This window comes from Protomyctophum bolini (genome assembly GCF_963924005.1).
Source record: "Protomyctophum bolini genome assembly, chromosome: 7".
NCBI classification, from domain to species: Eukaryota; Metazoa; Chordata; class Actinopteri; order Myctophiformes; family Myctophidae; genus Protomyctophum; species Protomyctophum bolini.
Window position 1 is genome coordinate 35121945 of NC_137868.1, and position 17376 is coordinate 35139320.

Below are 17376 nucleotides of genomic sequence, written 5' to 3' on the forward strand. Positions count from 1 at the left end.
CATTCAATACATTTTGGAGATAATACAAATAATATTCCCACTTTAGTTGTTCAGATATTTATCACAGTACATGTGCAATATGTGACCTGACCTCTGAATCTAACCCAGTGGTGGAAAGTAACTAAGTACATTTACTTAAGTACTGTACTTACAGTACAAGTACAAATTTGAGGTATTTGTAGTTTACATGAGTATTTCCCATTTCCAATACATTCACTTGTGCTCCACTACTGTACATCTCAGATCAAAATACCGGTATTGTACTTTTACTCCACTACAATTATTTGAAAACATGGGAGCAGTTATATGGTTTAAGACAGTATCTTGCTCAGGAACAACATTTTAACTGGGCAGAACGAGTGGGCGAACCCGTGACTGAACGGACAACCCTCCAGATGGCCTCTGCGCCCACTCAGCTACGTTGAGTGCTAACATTAGACGATTCACTTCCTAAAACTAGTGAGTGACGCAGGTGGCTGGTGATGAGTTGACTGTACGACATCATGGGGTGGCGTGATGCTATTTTTGATATTGCTTATTATTACTGACTATGTATGGGTTTTTACTTTTATAGATGCTTCAATGATATTGTATTGTATCGTGTGTGAGAGAGAGAAAGACACACACACACACACACACACACACACACACACACACACACCCTATAGCTGTTTATTGGGTTTAACGATACATTACAATATCAAAATTGGAGCATCTCTAAAAGTAAAAACGCACATAGGCCTAATGGATGCAATGCCTTAATGGCCAGGGGTCAGAGGTCAAACACATGTAGATGTCGTGACTAAACTTTGATTTGATGCCACTCAGCTCTGTGACATGGTGTCTGTCTGTCTACAGGACACATTTCGACGGTTCGACGCACAGTTCGACGCACGCACGCGCGCACACACACACACACACACACACACACACACACACACACACACACACACACACAGTGTGCCCAGTTGCATCAATGCACATGGTGTGGTGTGTAGGCTATGTGTGTTGTTGCTGAGCCCCACCCTTCACAGCCCACTATGACCATATATGGTAGGAGGATTAGTTGGTCAACAGATGGAGAGGTGGGGGGTCGGCTGTGTGAAGCATTGTGTGTGTGTGTGTGTGTGTGTGTGTGTGTGTGTGTGTGTGTGTGTGTGTGAGAGATTAATCTATTACATGTCTGTGGTCTCGTAAATATGTTTACTGACAATGTTTTAACTGACAGATCATCAAATCATTTCCAGAGTTGATATTTCTTAGGCCTAGTTTATTTTATTTGAAATTTCTAGAAATTTTGACATTTCAAATAAAACACATCAAAACTACAGTAGCTGTATAAATAGCAGATCTACAAGCTCACAACGGGTGCGGAATGTGACATGTTTTGACTGTGAGCTTGTATGTCTATTTTCGGCAGAGCAGTCCGTCTCAGTTTTGCTTAGTGTACAGTGCCACCCTGTGGTCAGACCGTGTAACTACATGCCAGTCTAGTTGAGATCATGTAGATCAGTGGTTCTCAAACGTTTTCAAGTAAAGGACGGTAAGGACCCCCAAACCAAATATATATGTATTTGGCTGCGGAGATGTTATGAGCAGGGTTTAAAAACCCATGCACACATACCGATATAGTACATAATGTAGGCCTACTGTGCTATTTTGGAGTAGGATTTAAAGTGATTCCACAGCAACAATGGTTTAATTTGATCTGACAACCAATGTAGGACAGTTGTTCCATGAAGGTCTGACTTAATTTTTGTTTTTCGTTTTTAATTACTGTTCTGAATTAGTTTTAGCTTAGTTTATTAAAATAACACAACTTGTCTTATTGCCATTTCAAAATATTTACAGCCTATACTAAAGAGAACACTTTATGAATTCAATGTAGGCATCCCACTCTGTGGATGTCACTCTCTTCTTTTCTTACAGGGGAGCCTTAACCTCGGTACCAAGGCTTTTATTTCCGTTGGCATTAGGGGAGCCTTGCTGTGGAGAATAGTTTGTGTGGAAGATGTGTGCTCCTTTGATCCTGTCCAGAATAAACGCCCACCAGGTGTCAGACACGCACGGTCGTCCTGTGCCAAGTCTGCCAACACAATGCAGCTCAGGTAGCCAGGGGAGGCATACTATGGTCCGAGGGAGCATTGGTTCAACATGCCAGGACCAAAGTGTGGGTCAGTGGACCTATGGTCAGGACAGATAGCTTACACAGACAAGCGTAACCATGGAAGCTGCTGGCTTGACATGCAGGTATACACTCACAGCTCACTAGTCACTACTGATTCCTGGCAGCATTGTGTAGGATATTAGTTTTCAAACTGTGGATTTGGGGATTGAATGTGCATTGTTTTATCGCTCAACAGTAAACAAACATACAGTAAGACCTTTTTTTAGGACCTTTTTAAAACCTAGGCCTCACTCACACCTTCGCATCTAGCATACATTGTTGGATGCTAGATGTAAACAAAGGGTAAGTCCCATGGTTTGACACAACATTTTTGTTGTACAGCTTTCGGCTGTTTCGACTGCCCCCCTCCCCCTCATACAATAAAAATGTTGTCAAACCATGTGACTCCCATTGGAAATGCATTGCGAGCTTGTATCAGTAAACAAGTCTCATGCATCTCATGCATTAGCTATACAACAATCTAGGCCTGACTCACACGGTCACAACAGATTGTATTTTTTGCTGATGGATCTGACATGTCATTTGTACAGTGCCTAAAGCAGTGTTTCCCAAACAGTGGGTCGCAGACCCATTTTTATGGATGGTGAGTACATATCCTGTTATATTATAGTTATTTTCACATTGAAAATATATCGTCAGCACTTAATTTGTGTTTTTTGTGTCCCTACTACTTGATCATACTACAGCATCACACAAAAGTAGAAGATCCACAAGTGAATCCTGAAAAGTAATAGTTCACAAACACAAAATCGGAATTCAGTTCTCTTTTTTTATTTAAAAAAACACTCAGATATTTATAACAACACACAACCCCAAAACAACTGAACAATTTACTAAAACCATATCAGAAGAAAACAGGGGGGGAAAAATACTACACAGAAAAGATGACACCACTTCTATTTACATGTCGTCATAGAAACAGGGTTTTAAACGGGACTAGAAAAAGTGTGTGTGTGGGGAGGGTTGTAGGGGAGAGGTTGGTTGCTAGTTGAATTCCCGGGATGGAGATGACGGAACAACTTCACAATGTAAGAATTGAACAACATCTGACAGCTACTGTAAATGCTGCTAAACCAAAACGCCTCAAACGTAGCTCCATGTTTAACTATCGCTGCGTTCACACGGGCAACTACAAAGATACAGGCTACTGTTCTTTTTTCATTGGAAGCCAGAAACATGAAGATACAAAGCTACAGCCGATGTTTATAGCTGCTACAAAACCTGCAATGCTACAAAAAGTTGTGTTGGTTTCAACTTCAGCTACAAAGATAGATATTCTGTGTAGCTTTTTATCTTCGTATCTTTTGCATCTGCCAGTGTGTGAGTGCAACATAAGGAACCTAACTTATGCACAGCAGGTTCAATTACATTTTGTAAACTCCAATTATTATTTTTAAATAATTTATTAAAATATATCTATAATAGTAGAGCTTTAAATAAAATTTCCAACCGGTAGCACTCTAGTGGTTCTACTAGAAGCAACGGCACTAGTACAAGGCTTCAGTCAAAAAGAAGAGAGGCGAGGTTTAGCAGATAGGAAACAGACTGACTGCCAGACAGACAGACATCCGGAAGCCTAATTTTTGCTTAGTCGTGCGATGGTGTCTCTTAACGAAAATGGTCAGAGAATAGCAGACACCTACAAGGTAGGTTGCTATTCTCGGCACGAGAAGCCATAGCGCGACAAAATATGAATCAGGCTCGACGCTGACTGTCTGACATTCTGAAAGACAGGCAGACAGAGAGACTGACCGACGTTCAGACAACCTGAATGACAGACAGGCCGAGTAGGGGAGGCGTGGTGTTAAATTAATCACTCATCATCTTCATCATCGTCACCTTCATCCTCAGCGTCTCTCTTCCTCTTTTCGCCCTGCACTGCAGCCCCTTGATCCTCCTCATCTGAAACACACACACACACACACACACACACACACACACACTTCAGACCACAGCTATGTTCTGCCATTATAACAGTACCTCAACAGGAGTATTGAAATATGGTGATTTACAGTAGACCTATAAGAGTATTAATATTAGCAGCAGTAATACAAATAGCAAGTAATACAATATAACAGTTGTACTACTAGGAATATTAATATTAGCAGCAGTTGTATTGGAATATTAATATTAGCAGCAGTAATAACAGTTGTATTGGAATATTAATATTAGCAGCAGTAACACAAATATTATTAACAGTTGTACTAGGAATATTAATATTAGCAGCAGTAATCAGTGCAAGTAAAAGGTCTACCAACCAACTCCATCTTCTTCCTCATCTTCTTCTTCTTCTACATAGTCATCATCGTCCTCTTCATCCTGATCAAATTAAAATGACACCATTCATCATTTTAAAATCTTAAAATCCGAGTGGAGATCGGGCCAGCAGGTTGAGATTAGCTCTCAACACGCACACACAGAAACAGTGTGGCTTTATGTGGATCCGTTTTAAAACTCATTCTCTGCCGAGAACATATTTGGATGCATGTCAATCCAAAGCGAACACTGCCAAGGACGCATTTCAACGTATGTTGTGTGTTTTCGGCGTTTACGCTAGATGGCGCTCTTTGCTAACCTATGAGTCACCGTTTGACTCTCATTGAAACATTCTACCAGGAAATCACGTGATCGCAAAGAAACAGCTCCCATCCGCTCCCATGTTATAGGATTTTATGAAATTGCATCGTCTCCGCTCCCGTGTCGTTCGACTTCCACGTTTGACCAGGATGGGATTTTCAATCAACCCCAACTACTGAACGATTTGACAACATGAAACACGTGGGTATGCTGAGAGCACTGTCTCACCTGTATCCCCTCTTTCAGCAGGTAGGACAGACCGACCTCCTCTTCCTCCTCCTCAGAACCCTCCTCCTCGTCATCCTCATCATCTTCATCATCGTCGTCGTCATCGTCGTTTTGTCCGTGGGGTCCTGCATCATCGCCATGAAACACACACACACCCATTAGGCCGCTGTCACACTGCCATTTTCCTGTAACATCCTTTCATGCTGAACACGTTTAGTTTATCCCAACGCCGTCAAGGCAGAGGACCGCCTACCCTATAGCCTATCCTCATCACTTAAGTTGCCCTGTGGGGGGGCAATACTTTCAACATTTTTTTTTTTAATATTGAAAAATAGCAGATGTACTGTATGTACGAGCTCGCACTGCAAGCTTGTGGAACTGCTATTTTTGAATAGCCAACTCATCAAACATGAAGTGGCTCAAATGCAAGTTGGGACGCCCTGGAACCCCCTCCCTGGACCCCACATTGAGAACCACAAGACTAGTTAATTAACTGATCACGAACGCGATCATTCGGACAGGACAAAATCAAATTAAATGTGCCTCACCATTGTCCTCGTCAGAGTCAGGAGCCTCGTTGTCCTCCTGGTCGTATCCGTCCAGGAAGACGAGCTGGGGCAGGAGTTCAAACACGCTGTCTCTGTAGTCCTCCAGAGTGGACACCTCACAGCTGTACATGTCCAGACTCCGAAGGTTTTTCAGGCTTTGCTGCAGGGACACACAATTATTACATAATTTTCTAATTGCATTTTTTTCTTTTAATAAAATCGTCATAATCATTTGTGTTGAAAAATGTTATGATATTTTCAAATACTTTAAAAAGAGAGCATCTACAAGCTTAAGCAAGCTACTGTATACTTGTAGATGAGCTATTTTCACTATTTTAACCCCCCCCCCCCCCTAGTATAACATATCTTTATATATTTAGTGGTATCTCACCCTGCTCCACAGGAACCTCCAGGACCATTGGTTTCTATCCTACCAGGAGTCAGGACTATAAATACAGTACGTCTGACTCTAATGAGGTCATTTCTGAGTGAATGGCCAGTAAAAGATGTTGATCAGGGATTGGTTGGTTACCAGTGGTTTCACGGCGCTGAGCTCCTTGACCTTGTTCCCCCCCAGGTTCAGGTAGGTGAGGTCGGGACATTTCTCTACCAGAGTCTCCAGACCTCCGGTGATGGTGTTGTCGCTCAGCTCCAACTGTTAACGTACAAACAACAAAATACTTTCAATACAACAGAATGCATCATAATCAACATATCGCCGCGGTCGGGCATTTTCTAAAATGGGGTGGGGTTTTCCACCCTAAATTAACGCCCTACTTGATCATGCTACAGCGTCAAACAAAAATATTCAAATTCCAACATATCAAACGTAGCAGATTTCTTTTTTTTTCAATAATATTTTTTACAACATACATTACATACAATACATTCACACACACACACAGATATTGCACTTGCACTTGTATAAACAAAACAAAAATAAGTATCTAAAGTATAATAAACAAGCTCGCAAGCGACGTGTTTTTAGCTTGTAGATCTGCTACTTTTGAATTTTAATCCTCAAAAGTAACATTTTTGAAGATAAAAGGTTTTATTTTAATTGTTTTATATAACACTTATGCCATATCACAATAGTACAATATCCAAAATCACAGACAATATCCAGCCTAATATGATATGGATATAATATTGATACTAGTGATGTCCCGATTTCCGATCACGTGATCGGGACAACCCTTATAGTGCGTGTGTGTATGTGTTACCTTGCGTAGTTTGGGCAGTTTGGGTAGTTTGGCCAGGGAATTGAGTCCTGCATTGACCATACTGAGCAGCTGAAGGTCTGTGTACTCGTCCGTCAATCCTTCGACCTCACCGTCTGTCGAAGGGCAATTATCCACAACCATCTCCACTATCTGAAAATAAAGTCTCCAATTAGATCTACTAGAATTTCGGCCCCCTTCGGGGGCCTCATCCCAGTGTCGTTGCAGCGCAATATGGGAAGAAAGAAATTGCGGGAGTTGACAATGATTTCATAAAGTGTAGTTTAGTTTTGAACAGGCAACTAATGTAGTGATAGATTAATTGAATGGGCCTGAATAGATAGATAGATAGATTTCTTTATTTTTGTGTCATGCACCAAAGGCGCCCAGCCCACATGGGCTTACAGGACACACCATATCATTGCATTCAATATTGCATTGTGTACAATAAACAGATATGTTTTGTTGATATTCCCTTTTTTTTTTACACAAACAAAAGATTCTGCCTTATTTCCCACGCCCTGCATAAAAAGTCTGCCAAAGCAAAAGTACCTTTCCTAAAACATAATTCCAGTTTTTCATAGTCCTCCAACCAGAAAAAGTCTGCACAGATGGTTGTCATTTTACAAAATAATACATGTGTTAATGCTTCATATAATGGGCAGTAAAACAAAAGATGATAGATTGAACAGGCAACGAATGTAGTTGTTGGATTGATTAATTGAATCCTAGTTACGTTGCAGCGCAATATGGGAAGAAGGAAGTTGCGGGAGTTGACAGACTCCACTTCATGTTTCAGCTGTGTTTTTAAACTCAGTAGTGTGCCCTGCACACAGCGCACACTCGCAATTGCAGCTGGAGGGCGACGCGACACACACACACACACACACACACAGAGCGATGTGTGGATCGCGACACACACACAGGGCGATGTATGGATAAATCAAACGAACGATTAAGCAAGAAACATTGAGAAGGATGCAACATGCTGTGTGATTTACCTGTTTGGGTTTGTTTTGCGCGACTGGCTCGCAAATGTTTGGAGGCACGCGTGTATTTAGAAAGTGCGCTGCGTTTTCTTCGTGACATATTGTGTTTTTGGGGGGGTGATGGCAGAGTATATTCCAGTCCAGTTGGCGGTGGCAAGCATGAGTCGTTGTTGTTTGTGTCTTTGTTGTTGGTGGAGTGAGTAGCCTACAGTGCAGTCAGAGAGTAGTTCACAGGTCACACACAGGAGCAGTGAAAGGGGGAGGGGACTTGGGATGGCAGTGTAGAGTAGGCACGACATTGAGGGGATAGAAACCATCCCGGTCGCGTGGTTCATCTAACGCGTGTGTCACTGTGAAGGACTGGCCCCATTAAGTGAACGTAGTTGGCGACACAGGAGCAGTGAAAGGGGGAGGGGCCTTCGGATGGCAGTGTAGAGTAGGCACGACATTGAGGGGTAGAAACCATCCCGGTCGCGTGGTTGATCTAACGTGTGTGTCACTGTGAAGGACTGGCCCCATGAAGTGAACGTAGTTGGCGTAGTAGACGCCAACATGACGATTTTGACGTAGGCTGTTGAGGTTGAGCAAGAATAGCGTGTTTCAGAAAAGTAATATTTAAACAGTAAATAAGACATTTTTGGCGAATGCAATGTAGTCTATATGTTTTGTGGGAGTGTGCAGGTTTTATTTTGCATAGAGAGATGTGTGGTGGAAGTGTGGTTTGGTCGGAGATAGAGCACGAATGAACGGCCATGTGCTCATGTACCCCCTGTCTATTAGGGTAGCAGGATACTGTACTGCACTCCTTAGTATTGCACTGTACTGTAATGTTGTCCTCTGTACTGTACTTTACTGTACGTCTTTACTGTACTGTTGTTAGTGTTATTGTTGTTTTTCTTATAATGATTATTATTATTATTGTTATTATTATTACATGCATTATTGTTCTGATGTGAGCTTGTTTGTAAATGAGTGAGTTTACAAAGAAGTTTATTGTTATTATTATTATTATTATGATTATTATTATTAGTATTGTTATTGTGATTATTACATGGATTATTGTTGTGATGTGAGCTTGTGGCTGACTCACTATCTAGAAAATGAAAACATGGCACTTCATTTAAAATAGGTTACAGACCCCTGTTATATGCGCTTATTTTGGGATTATTTTTATAGACCTATTTACTTGTTTCTATGAGACATGGCAACAGCAGCGAAAGGCATCCACGTCTTTCTCTTGTGAAATGCTGAGATTAGAAACGACCATAATTATTTAATTTCTCAACCTTAAAAAATAAATAAAGACATCTCCATAATCCTTGGGAAGTGTGTGTAGCAAAAGTAGTCGGCATTGTCATGGTTGAAAGTATTCATGCAACACTGACGCTGTAAGCTGTGTGATGCTAACGCGCTAACACCGTTAGCATGGTCTGTGTTGGTCAAAGGATAGATATGAAACTACTGGCCAAAATGTCATACAAAACACAACACCTAAAATCGGAATGTGATGGTGACCTATTGAGCACAAACAGACAATCATGATTTGCTTGCTGGACCTATAATTAATTTATGTGCATTACATTTCCACCTCGCACATATAAATCAAAAGCAAGATGGATGCTAGTGCAGTCAGAGAGTAGTTCACAGGTCACACACAGGAGCAGTGAAAGGGGGAGGGGACTTGGGATGGCAGTGTAGAGTAGGCACGACATTGAGGGGTAGAAACCATCCCGGTCGCGTGGTTGATCTAACGCGTGTGTCACTGTGAAGGACTGGCCCCATTAAGTGAACGTAGTTGGCGTAGTAGACGCCAACATGACGATTCTGACGTAGGCTGTTGAGGTTGAGCAAGAATAGCGTGTTTCAGAAAAGTAATATTTAAACCATAAAGAAGACATTTTTGGCGAATGCAATGTAGTCTATGTCTTTTGTGGGAGTGTGCAGGTTTTATTTTGCATAGAGAGATGTGTGGTGGAAGTGTGGCTTGGTCGGAGATAGAGCACGAATGAACGGCCAGGTGCTCATGTACCCCTGTCTATTAGGGTAGCAGGATATATAATCTACATTGTACTGCATTAGACCATTCAGTCCCCAGAAAATTATCATAGCACTCAGTTTGTCTAAGACACTGAGTCACGGACATGTTTTTATGTGTGCGAATAAATATCCAGTTTAATTATAAAGATTAATGGAGGAAAATAAATGTATAAATCTAACATTTTCATTCAAAGATATTTCAAAAGAAGTTAAGAACTTCATATATGAAAAAAAAGAGTAGCCGTGTTGCTATGCGCATAGCAACACGTTGTGAGCTTGTAGAGCTGCATTTTTCACGAGTTTGAGTCCTACTAGGGAAATTCCCCTTTTCATGCATACTAAAGACAACATGACATGGCAAGAAACCATAACATTTCATTTGTTCTAAAATGGCTCTGAAAAGTGAAAACATATATCAGTGATATATCTAGGGGGAGATGTATCACAGATTATTGATTGCCATTTACACTACAGTAGCCAAGAGGACGAAGTTATGAGTGACGGTGAAAGCCTGTTGGTGTAATTAAGATATTTGATAGGGAATGTTTATTTATATACAGTATACACAGATTAACAAAAGAGAAAATCCTGTAGAGCCCATTTCATTTCCTGGTGCAAGGTGGAATGACAGGCACTGTCAGGCAGATTTCTGTGAGGAGTAATAGAGAAGAGGGGGATTTATCACAGAGCCAGGAGGCACTGGTTGATAAGGGCGGGCCATAATAGTCGGGTCTATAATGCATTATAATCACTTTTGTATGATCATATAGGTCCTATATTATAGGACAACTTATAACAATGCTTACTGCTTAGTTATAAGTATAAGTGCTGGTCATAATGCAATATAAGCTCAGTGAAACACATGTCTGTTATAAGTTATGAATAATTATAAAGATTTATAATGTATAATGCCTTATAATAAGTGCATTATGAATGTGGTTATAAGTAACACATTATATAGACCCAACCTTGACATAATCAATGTCTGTCTGTTCGACTACTACCTAACTCCTTTTTTCCAATGAGAATAGTGAAATACAATGCCAGCTAATTAAAATTAATTGTTATTTTTTTTAACTTTTCTGTCATTTTGGGGGCAGACACGGTAGATAATTATGTCCAGTGAAGCACAATAAGTAAGGGATAAAACAAACAAAGACAGTTTTTTTAATGTTCTATTAAATTAATTAATCACATAGAAGCTGAAGGCTGTGGGAAATTTAGCAAGAAACTGAGCGACTGAACTGTAAGTGGAGAGGGGAAATGGCATGCAGCCAGATTGATCCTGCAGGAACAGGAAAATCAACCCAATGTGTTACTGTTGGCGCTGGCAGGTGTTAATGTTCAGACCCTGTAGGCACACATCAGGAGTCGTGCACACAGATACCTAGCTGAAATTGTATTTTGTTAATGTGAATAATCTCTGACACCCTCCCAAATTGGGGGCAATACAATTGTCCTGTATACAATGTATTATGCGACTGAAGGCCGATGCACATGTTTCTGTCCTGGGCCTGGCCCAGGCCAGCTGTGTGGGTGTCAGGCCAGTTGTGTGGGTGTCAGGCAATCTGTCTACTCAGAGCATTGTATGCAGCCAATCATGTACATATATAATTTATATACTGTTGCTGTCGGGTAGAAACCGCATAACTCCATATTTAAATGATAAAAAATGAATGATAGAGGGATAGATGAAAGTAGGCTGACAGGAAATGGGTAGAGAGATTGGGTGGGGGGGGGGGGTGAGACACGCAGTAAAGGCTGACGGGATCGGGAGTCGAACCTGTGGCACTTTGCCAGACTGGAGTACCAGCCAAGGTGCCCAGACCGCTACGCCCGACCACCCGGTTTGTGTTTCTGGTAAATTACCGTCCAAAAGTAGCAGATCTGCTACTTTTGCCATTTCTTTATCTGAATCATGAAAAGCAACAGTTTTGGACATGAGGTTTCCACGCGACCCGACAGAGAAGATATATACGATGATTTTAGTTGTTATTACTGGTGACACTCATCATCACTGTACCCTGTATGATAATGTGGGCTAATCTTCTCTGACTGAAAGACGCAATAATAATTTGCACCTCTTCATATATAAAGCGCTGGTCGAAAAATTACCATCATATATTTCATCCATGTTACATCAGAAACATAGTCGCATTGGAACTCGCTTTAGTGATTGGCTAGGCCTCCTGATTCCTTTTGCCAAATCTGAACTTGGAAGAACTTAAACTTAACATCCTAGCATCAAGAGTCATTTTAGGAACATACTTAATAACCATGCATTACCCTTACACTGATTGTTGTAACTAATTGTTGTTATTCTTTAATTTATTTGTTGTTCTTGTAATATGTAATCTTGGCATCATTGTAAATAAGGGTCTCCACCAATGATCTCTCAGAGAATTTAAATAAAAGGTTGAATGAATGAATGAATGAATGGTCTAACTCTATGGACAGAAGTCTTTTTTTAGTTTTTTCACTAGCTGAACACACATTACAAAGAAAAGCCTTCTGGGAGTATGTGGTGTAGCTGTCAATGTAGACTGTATAAATAATTTGTGATGAATAGAAATGTGTGGTTGTTTTGGTAAGCATATTTCTTTGCTTCTTCATTTGCATTGCTGCAGTTACCAGCTGGTGAGTTTCTATGCTAACAATTGTGCAGTTTGTAGACACAAGTTTACAGTAAATTGTATTGGGTGCCTCAAGATCATGTGATCAAAACATCTGTGATCAAATTTTAAGAAAGGGCATTTCCATTTAATCTTGCATTTAACATAATTCCACTGGCAATAATCTGCTGAATCTGACAAATTAATTACAATAAAACATGATGGGGTTTCATGTCAACACTGACCCCTGTAGACACAGAATTTGACAGGCCACGAATCTGGGTGTGAAACTAGTTAGCTGCTGCCATACTACCAAGCAGCTATTTAACACGTGCGTGTCTTCACCAGACATACATAAATTAAAGTGCTCAAGTACTAAAACCTGTCACCACGCAGACAGACATACAGACAAGACAGAAAGACAGTCAGACACCAGACAGGCTTCCCGCCAGGGACGACAGGCTGCAGCCTTCTTGAGTATTACACAGACAACAGTGACCAACATGATGTTGTGACTCCAGGTGAATTTTTACAGTTGTATAAAAGGATCGTTTTGGACACACATCATGAAGTGTAATACAAATCTAATACATATTTCTTGCAAAACAAAAACCTTAAACATTGAACCAGTTCTGTCCATTATGTGACGTTTTTTGACACCGTTTATGTAACGAAGACCCCCTGGCGAGTAACATGATTCCACATGTCACACAATTCGGCGAAACACCTTAAAAATTCCCCTTCAAATAAATAAATAAATGTTTTGAGTTGAATTAATACCTCGGCGGGCTTCCTGTTCCTCAGCTCCACGGTGACCCTCTTCTTCATGTCCATCTTTTAAAAACAGTGAAAAACAAACCACCCAGAGAATCTAAACTTAAACTGTAAAAATAAAAAAACAAAGTGAAAACGACGATGACTTCCTGGCTGAACGGCAGCTCGTGCTGTATCTCCCCTAAACCTCCATGTTAGCTCGGCCACAACCTCCTCCCTGGAACCGCGCCCCCTGGGTATTGTGTCACCTCATTGGCCAGCAGCTGTGCCGCTCACCGAGCGTCTACCCAATCGGTACGCTCTACGCAAAGAGTCTCTCCTATTGGTTGTTGTGGTAAGAGGCCTGGATATGTGTCAGCCAATAAGAAAGGACGATGTGACACTTTCAAACTTCACACACGCCCCCGCTTTGTTATCATTGGCGCCATAACGTCATCATCATATCATATAGCCTATATACACTGACTGTATATAATAAAGACTATAAAGGCTTCAGGCCTGTAGGCCTGTGTGGGCGCAAGCACATACAGTACTTTCAAATAGGCATCGATTAACGCAGACGTTGTCGCCAGCCGCCAGGTGTCACAGGTCTGCTCAAGAGGGGCACAACAACACAAGCTAAAAAAAAAGCTCCACAGAATCCAGGTCAAGCAAGCCCCTAATGAGGCTCTCCAGTGTTGAATCACTTGGCCCTAATGGTTGGAGCGTGAACTGCAGGCGGACCCGTGGATTCATGACCGGGAAACCCCGTGCAGCTGGGCTTTTTAACATTGAGCACTCGGTTGCACTTCCGCATTTGACAACCAAAATTTTGGCTACAGAAGAAAAAAATGCAGTGGCAGTGGCATGCACAGATAGACACTAGGTGGTGCCAGAGCCATCTTTTTTTTTTTTTAAGCTTAAGCAGATACAGGCTATGAGAAAAATAAAGAGCCTATCAATGATCTGCAGCTACTCAGTCAGGCGTACAGTAGCCTATGTCTAAACTAAATGTTGGATGAATGACAGTCCTTGAGCTTTGTGGGATTGCAGTCACATACTGAGGAGGTGTTTGTTCAGCCTATTCTTGAACGCGTGAACACTGCTAGATGTAATGTCTCCAACAACCGCAGGGGGAAGGCTAGCTGTTCCATGTCCTTATGTCCTGAGGTGTGAGCTTGAGGTATAGTGCTTTGAGGTCCACTGGACAGTTGGGACTTGGGAGTGTGCATTTTGTAGAGAACAGTTGTTGCTGCAACTGTTCGGCGATGACTCAGCTTGCTGATGGCTAATACAAGAGTTGCGATATTGAGGCGGCAGAAAACAGCCCGGTCACGTGGTTCATGGACTCCAATGCATTCCGTAAACTTCCGGTTGTCCCCATGCTCAATAGAAGTCTATGGCCCCATGAAGTGAACAGAGTTTGCGTAACTCTGTCTTACTCTATGGCTCTGGGTGCCACTGCCCTTTGCCCTCTGGACAGCAATGTGCCCCTTTGGAAGAAAAAAAATTGTACAGTGTACAGTATGTGGACCATGGTGACATTGATCAATTCTTGATAAAAAGCTTATAATATATTATTTATGCCCCAAAATCTATAAATCTCACACTATTAAGGCAACGTGCCGGTTCCACACGCTGCACAAGGTACCCCCCCCCCCCCCCCCCACACACACACACACACACACACACACACACACACACACACACACACACACACACACACTGCAACAGTACTATATATAGCAGGTGAGATGGGGGGCCCACTGCCTGGAACATTATTTTAGATTAATTTCCACCAGTATACTGTCTCTGAGTTGAAGTAGAGTCTGTTGTTGTCCTGCAGATGGCACTATAGTATTAGAGATATATGACTACTATGTTACTGTAAGTGTATGTCCAGAAAACTGGAAATAGGCAATATTTCTGTTCTATTGTTAACCTGTAGATGGCAGTACAGAGACATTTTACTAGACATTTTACAGATTCCAACCCCACAGTCTATGATTCCAACTGATCAGTACACCTAGTGATTCTAATCTGAATGATAGTAATCTGAATGAAGCCAACACAACATATGTTTTCAGCATTTAGTTTCTGGAGCTGAACATTTACCCCCAGGTTTCCCTGATATGTGATTTATTTTTATTCCGTGTAATGTATCACTAATTAACTATTAATCATCTAATTCAGCAGGTAACTAAATATGTCAAATAAGTGTATTGGAGTTAATAGTACAATATTTGGATCCCTGCAGCAGCGATGCTGTTCTGCATGTCCAGTCTGTTGAACAGTTCTAGAGGCAGGAGACACAGAACTCTGTAATGTTGCTCACCTGCAGTTTCAGCTAAATCCAGTGATCACATTTTCAGAGCATTATTTTAATTCATCATTGCATCTATTCCTATTGTGTTTGATTGGCTTGGATCAGACACAATATAGGATCCCTCTGCAATGCACTCCCCAACCACCTCAAACATGCCCCCCTCCCTCCTCTCCTTCAAAACCTCACTCAAAACCCAGGCCTTAGAGATAATAATGGAACGAACGAACATACACTTTAGGTTTCTATATTCATCAGTATCAAAATGAAAACTAATTTTCAAGGTTTCAAACAAAAAAAATACCATTATTTTTATAATTTCATATTGTCAATAAAATCTTAATGATTTGCCAATTGTTTGGGTGGTCCACTAGCAATATCCTCATGGCCCACCAGTAGGCCCTAACCCACAGGTTGGGAATCACTGTGCTGAATGAATGAAACATGAATACATCTCTCAGCTCTGCTTGCCAGAGCACAGTGCCTGCAGGCATGAACAAGAAGCTACTAGCTAGTAGCAGCAGACAGGGAGACAGGCAGTCGTTTGAATTTATATCCATATTATACCATGCAGCACCCAGCCAGCCTTTATTTGTCCTGCAGGCAGGGTCACCGGCGTTTCCCAACACAGGGTCCAGAATGAGGCCTTCTTTGGAGAAAGTACATTTTAAGCATGTTGCACAAAATCAGAAAATGTGTGTCATTATATAAATGCTCAAAAAAGACCCAAAAACGTTTATAAAAAATAGCAGATCTTTCCACTATTCATCCTACGAGAAGTAGCGCTTAAGTTGTTTTAGTATGTTTGAACTTGAAGAGCACAAATGTGTGTGTGCGTGCGTGTGTATAGTAGACTATACATTAGACACTATACATGCAATACCTTTTTTCAAAATTGTTATCCCACGATTTTGCAACCCAGTTTTTTCACCCAGTGCCAATTATCTAATGTAATCCTGGGTGCTACACTTCCTCTGCCAACCTGGGGGGGGCAGCGGACTGACCTCATGCCTCCTTCTATGCATGAGGAGTCCAAGCTGCTTATTTTCACCTGACAGGGGGGAATTTCCCTGGCCGGACGTAGCGCGTGGAAGGAACACCTTATCCGACCAGTTCCTTTCCCCTCCATCAGGCGCCCCAGCTGGTAGTTTAGTGACCAGGATTACTGCATGTTTTTGTGAGGGTACGAGAACATGCAAACTCCACACAGAAAGGCCCTTTCGCCAACCCCGCCTCGGGTATGGGCACTGATGGCACAGAGGAGGGAACACGCCCCCAGCGCCCACATCGTCCCCAGCTGGAATCGAACCCATGCAGGACCTTCTAGCTGTGAGGCGACAGCATTACCGACTATGCCACCGTGCCCCCATAATATATACATTATTATTATTATTATTATTATTAATAATATTATTATTATTTTCTCTTGAAAAGCAATAGGCCTTAAAGAAAAATATTCATGAATCAGTGAAAGGTACTGAAGCCAAACAAGGATTGAGGACCACTGCATTAGACCACTGCATTAGGAGAGAGAAACCTTGGTTAGAGAAAGCAAACTAACAGTGATCATGATAACATAATGAGTCCTGAGGGAGTGATAAATCCAAACATACCATGGGGGATGTGTGTGTGTGTGTGTGTGTGTGTGTGTGTGTGTGTGTGTGTGTGTGTGTGTGTGTGTGTGTGTGTGTGTGTGTGTGTGTGTGTGTGTGTGTGTGTGTGTGTGTGTGTGTGTGTGTGTGTGTGTGCGTGCGTGCGTGCGTGCGTGCGTGCGTGAGTGCATGCGTGTGTGTGTGTCTGTCAGAAATGTTTACAATGGGATCTGTCTCAGGAATGTGGACAAGGTTCCAAAATGTGATGACATCATCAGTGGTCATTTCAAAAACAATTTCAAACAAAAA

General features: G+C 41.6%; 1 protein-coding gene across 1 annotated transcript; it reads right to left on the minus strand.

Annotated features, from left to right (window-relative positions):
- Positions 1 to 2943: 2943 nt before the first annotated feature.
- LOC308318500 (acidic leucine-rich nuclear phosphoprotein 32 family member D-like) lies at positions 2944 to 13384 on the minus strand. The gene is made up of 7 exons (XM_080768076.1): positions 13180 to 13384; positions 6765 to 6914; positions 6074 to 6196; positions 5542 to 5701; positions 4994 to 5118; positions 4447 to 4507; positions 2944 to 4090 (listed from the first exon to the last, which is right to left on the minus strand). Exons 1-7 carry the CDS (start codon positions 13231 to 13233, stop codon positions 4002 to 4004), a joined length of 762 nt encoding a protein of 253 aa, XP_080624202.1. The 5' UTR covers positions 13234 to 13384; the 3' UTR covers positions 2944 to 4001.
- Positions 13385 to 17376: the final 3992 nt, after the last annotated feature.

What these genes read in the sequence shown, in the direction of transcription:
- LOC308318500 (XM_080768076.1), bottom strand. Translation starts at nt 13,233, where the DNA reads ATGGACATGAAGAAGAGGGTCACCGTGGAGCTGAGGAACAGGAAGCCC. An exon ending in TCAGCGCCGTGAAACCACTG is followed by an intron (nt 5,702 to 6,073) that starts GTAACCAACCAA and finishes GTGTCCCTGCAG; the next exon opens with CAAAGCCTGAAAAACCTTCG. An exon ending in TGACTCTGACGAGGACAATG is followed by an intron (nt 5,119 to 5,541) that starts GTGAGGCACATT and finishes GCGATGATGCAG; the next exon opens with GACCCCACGGACAAAACGAC.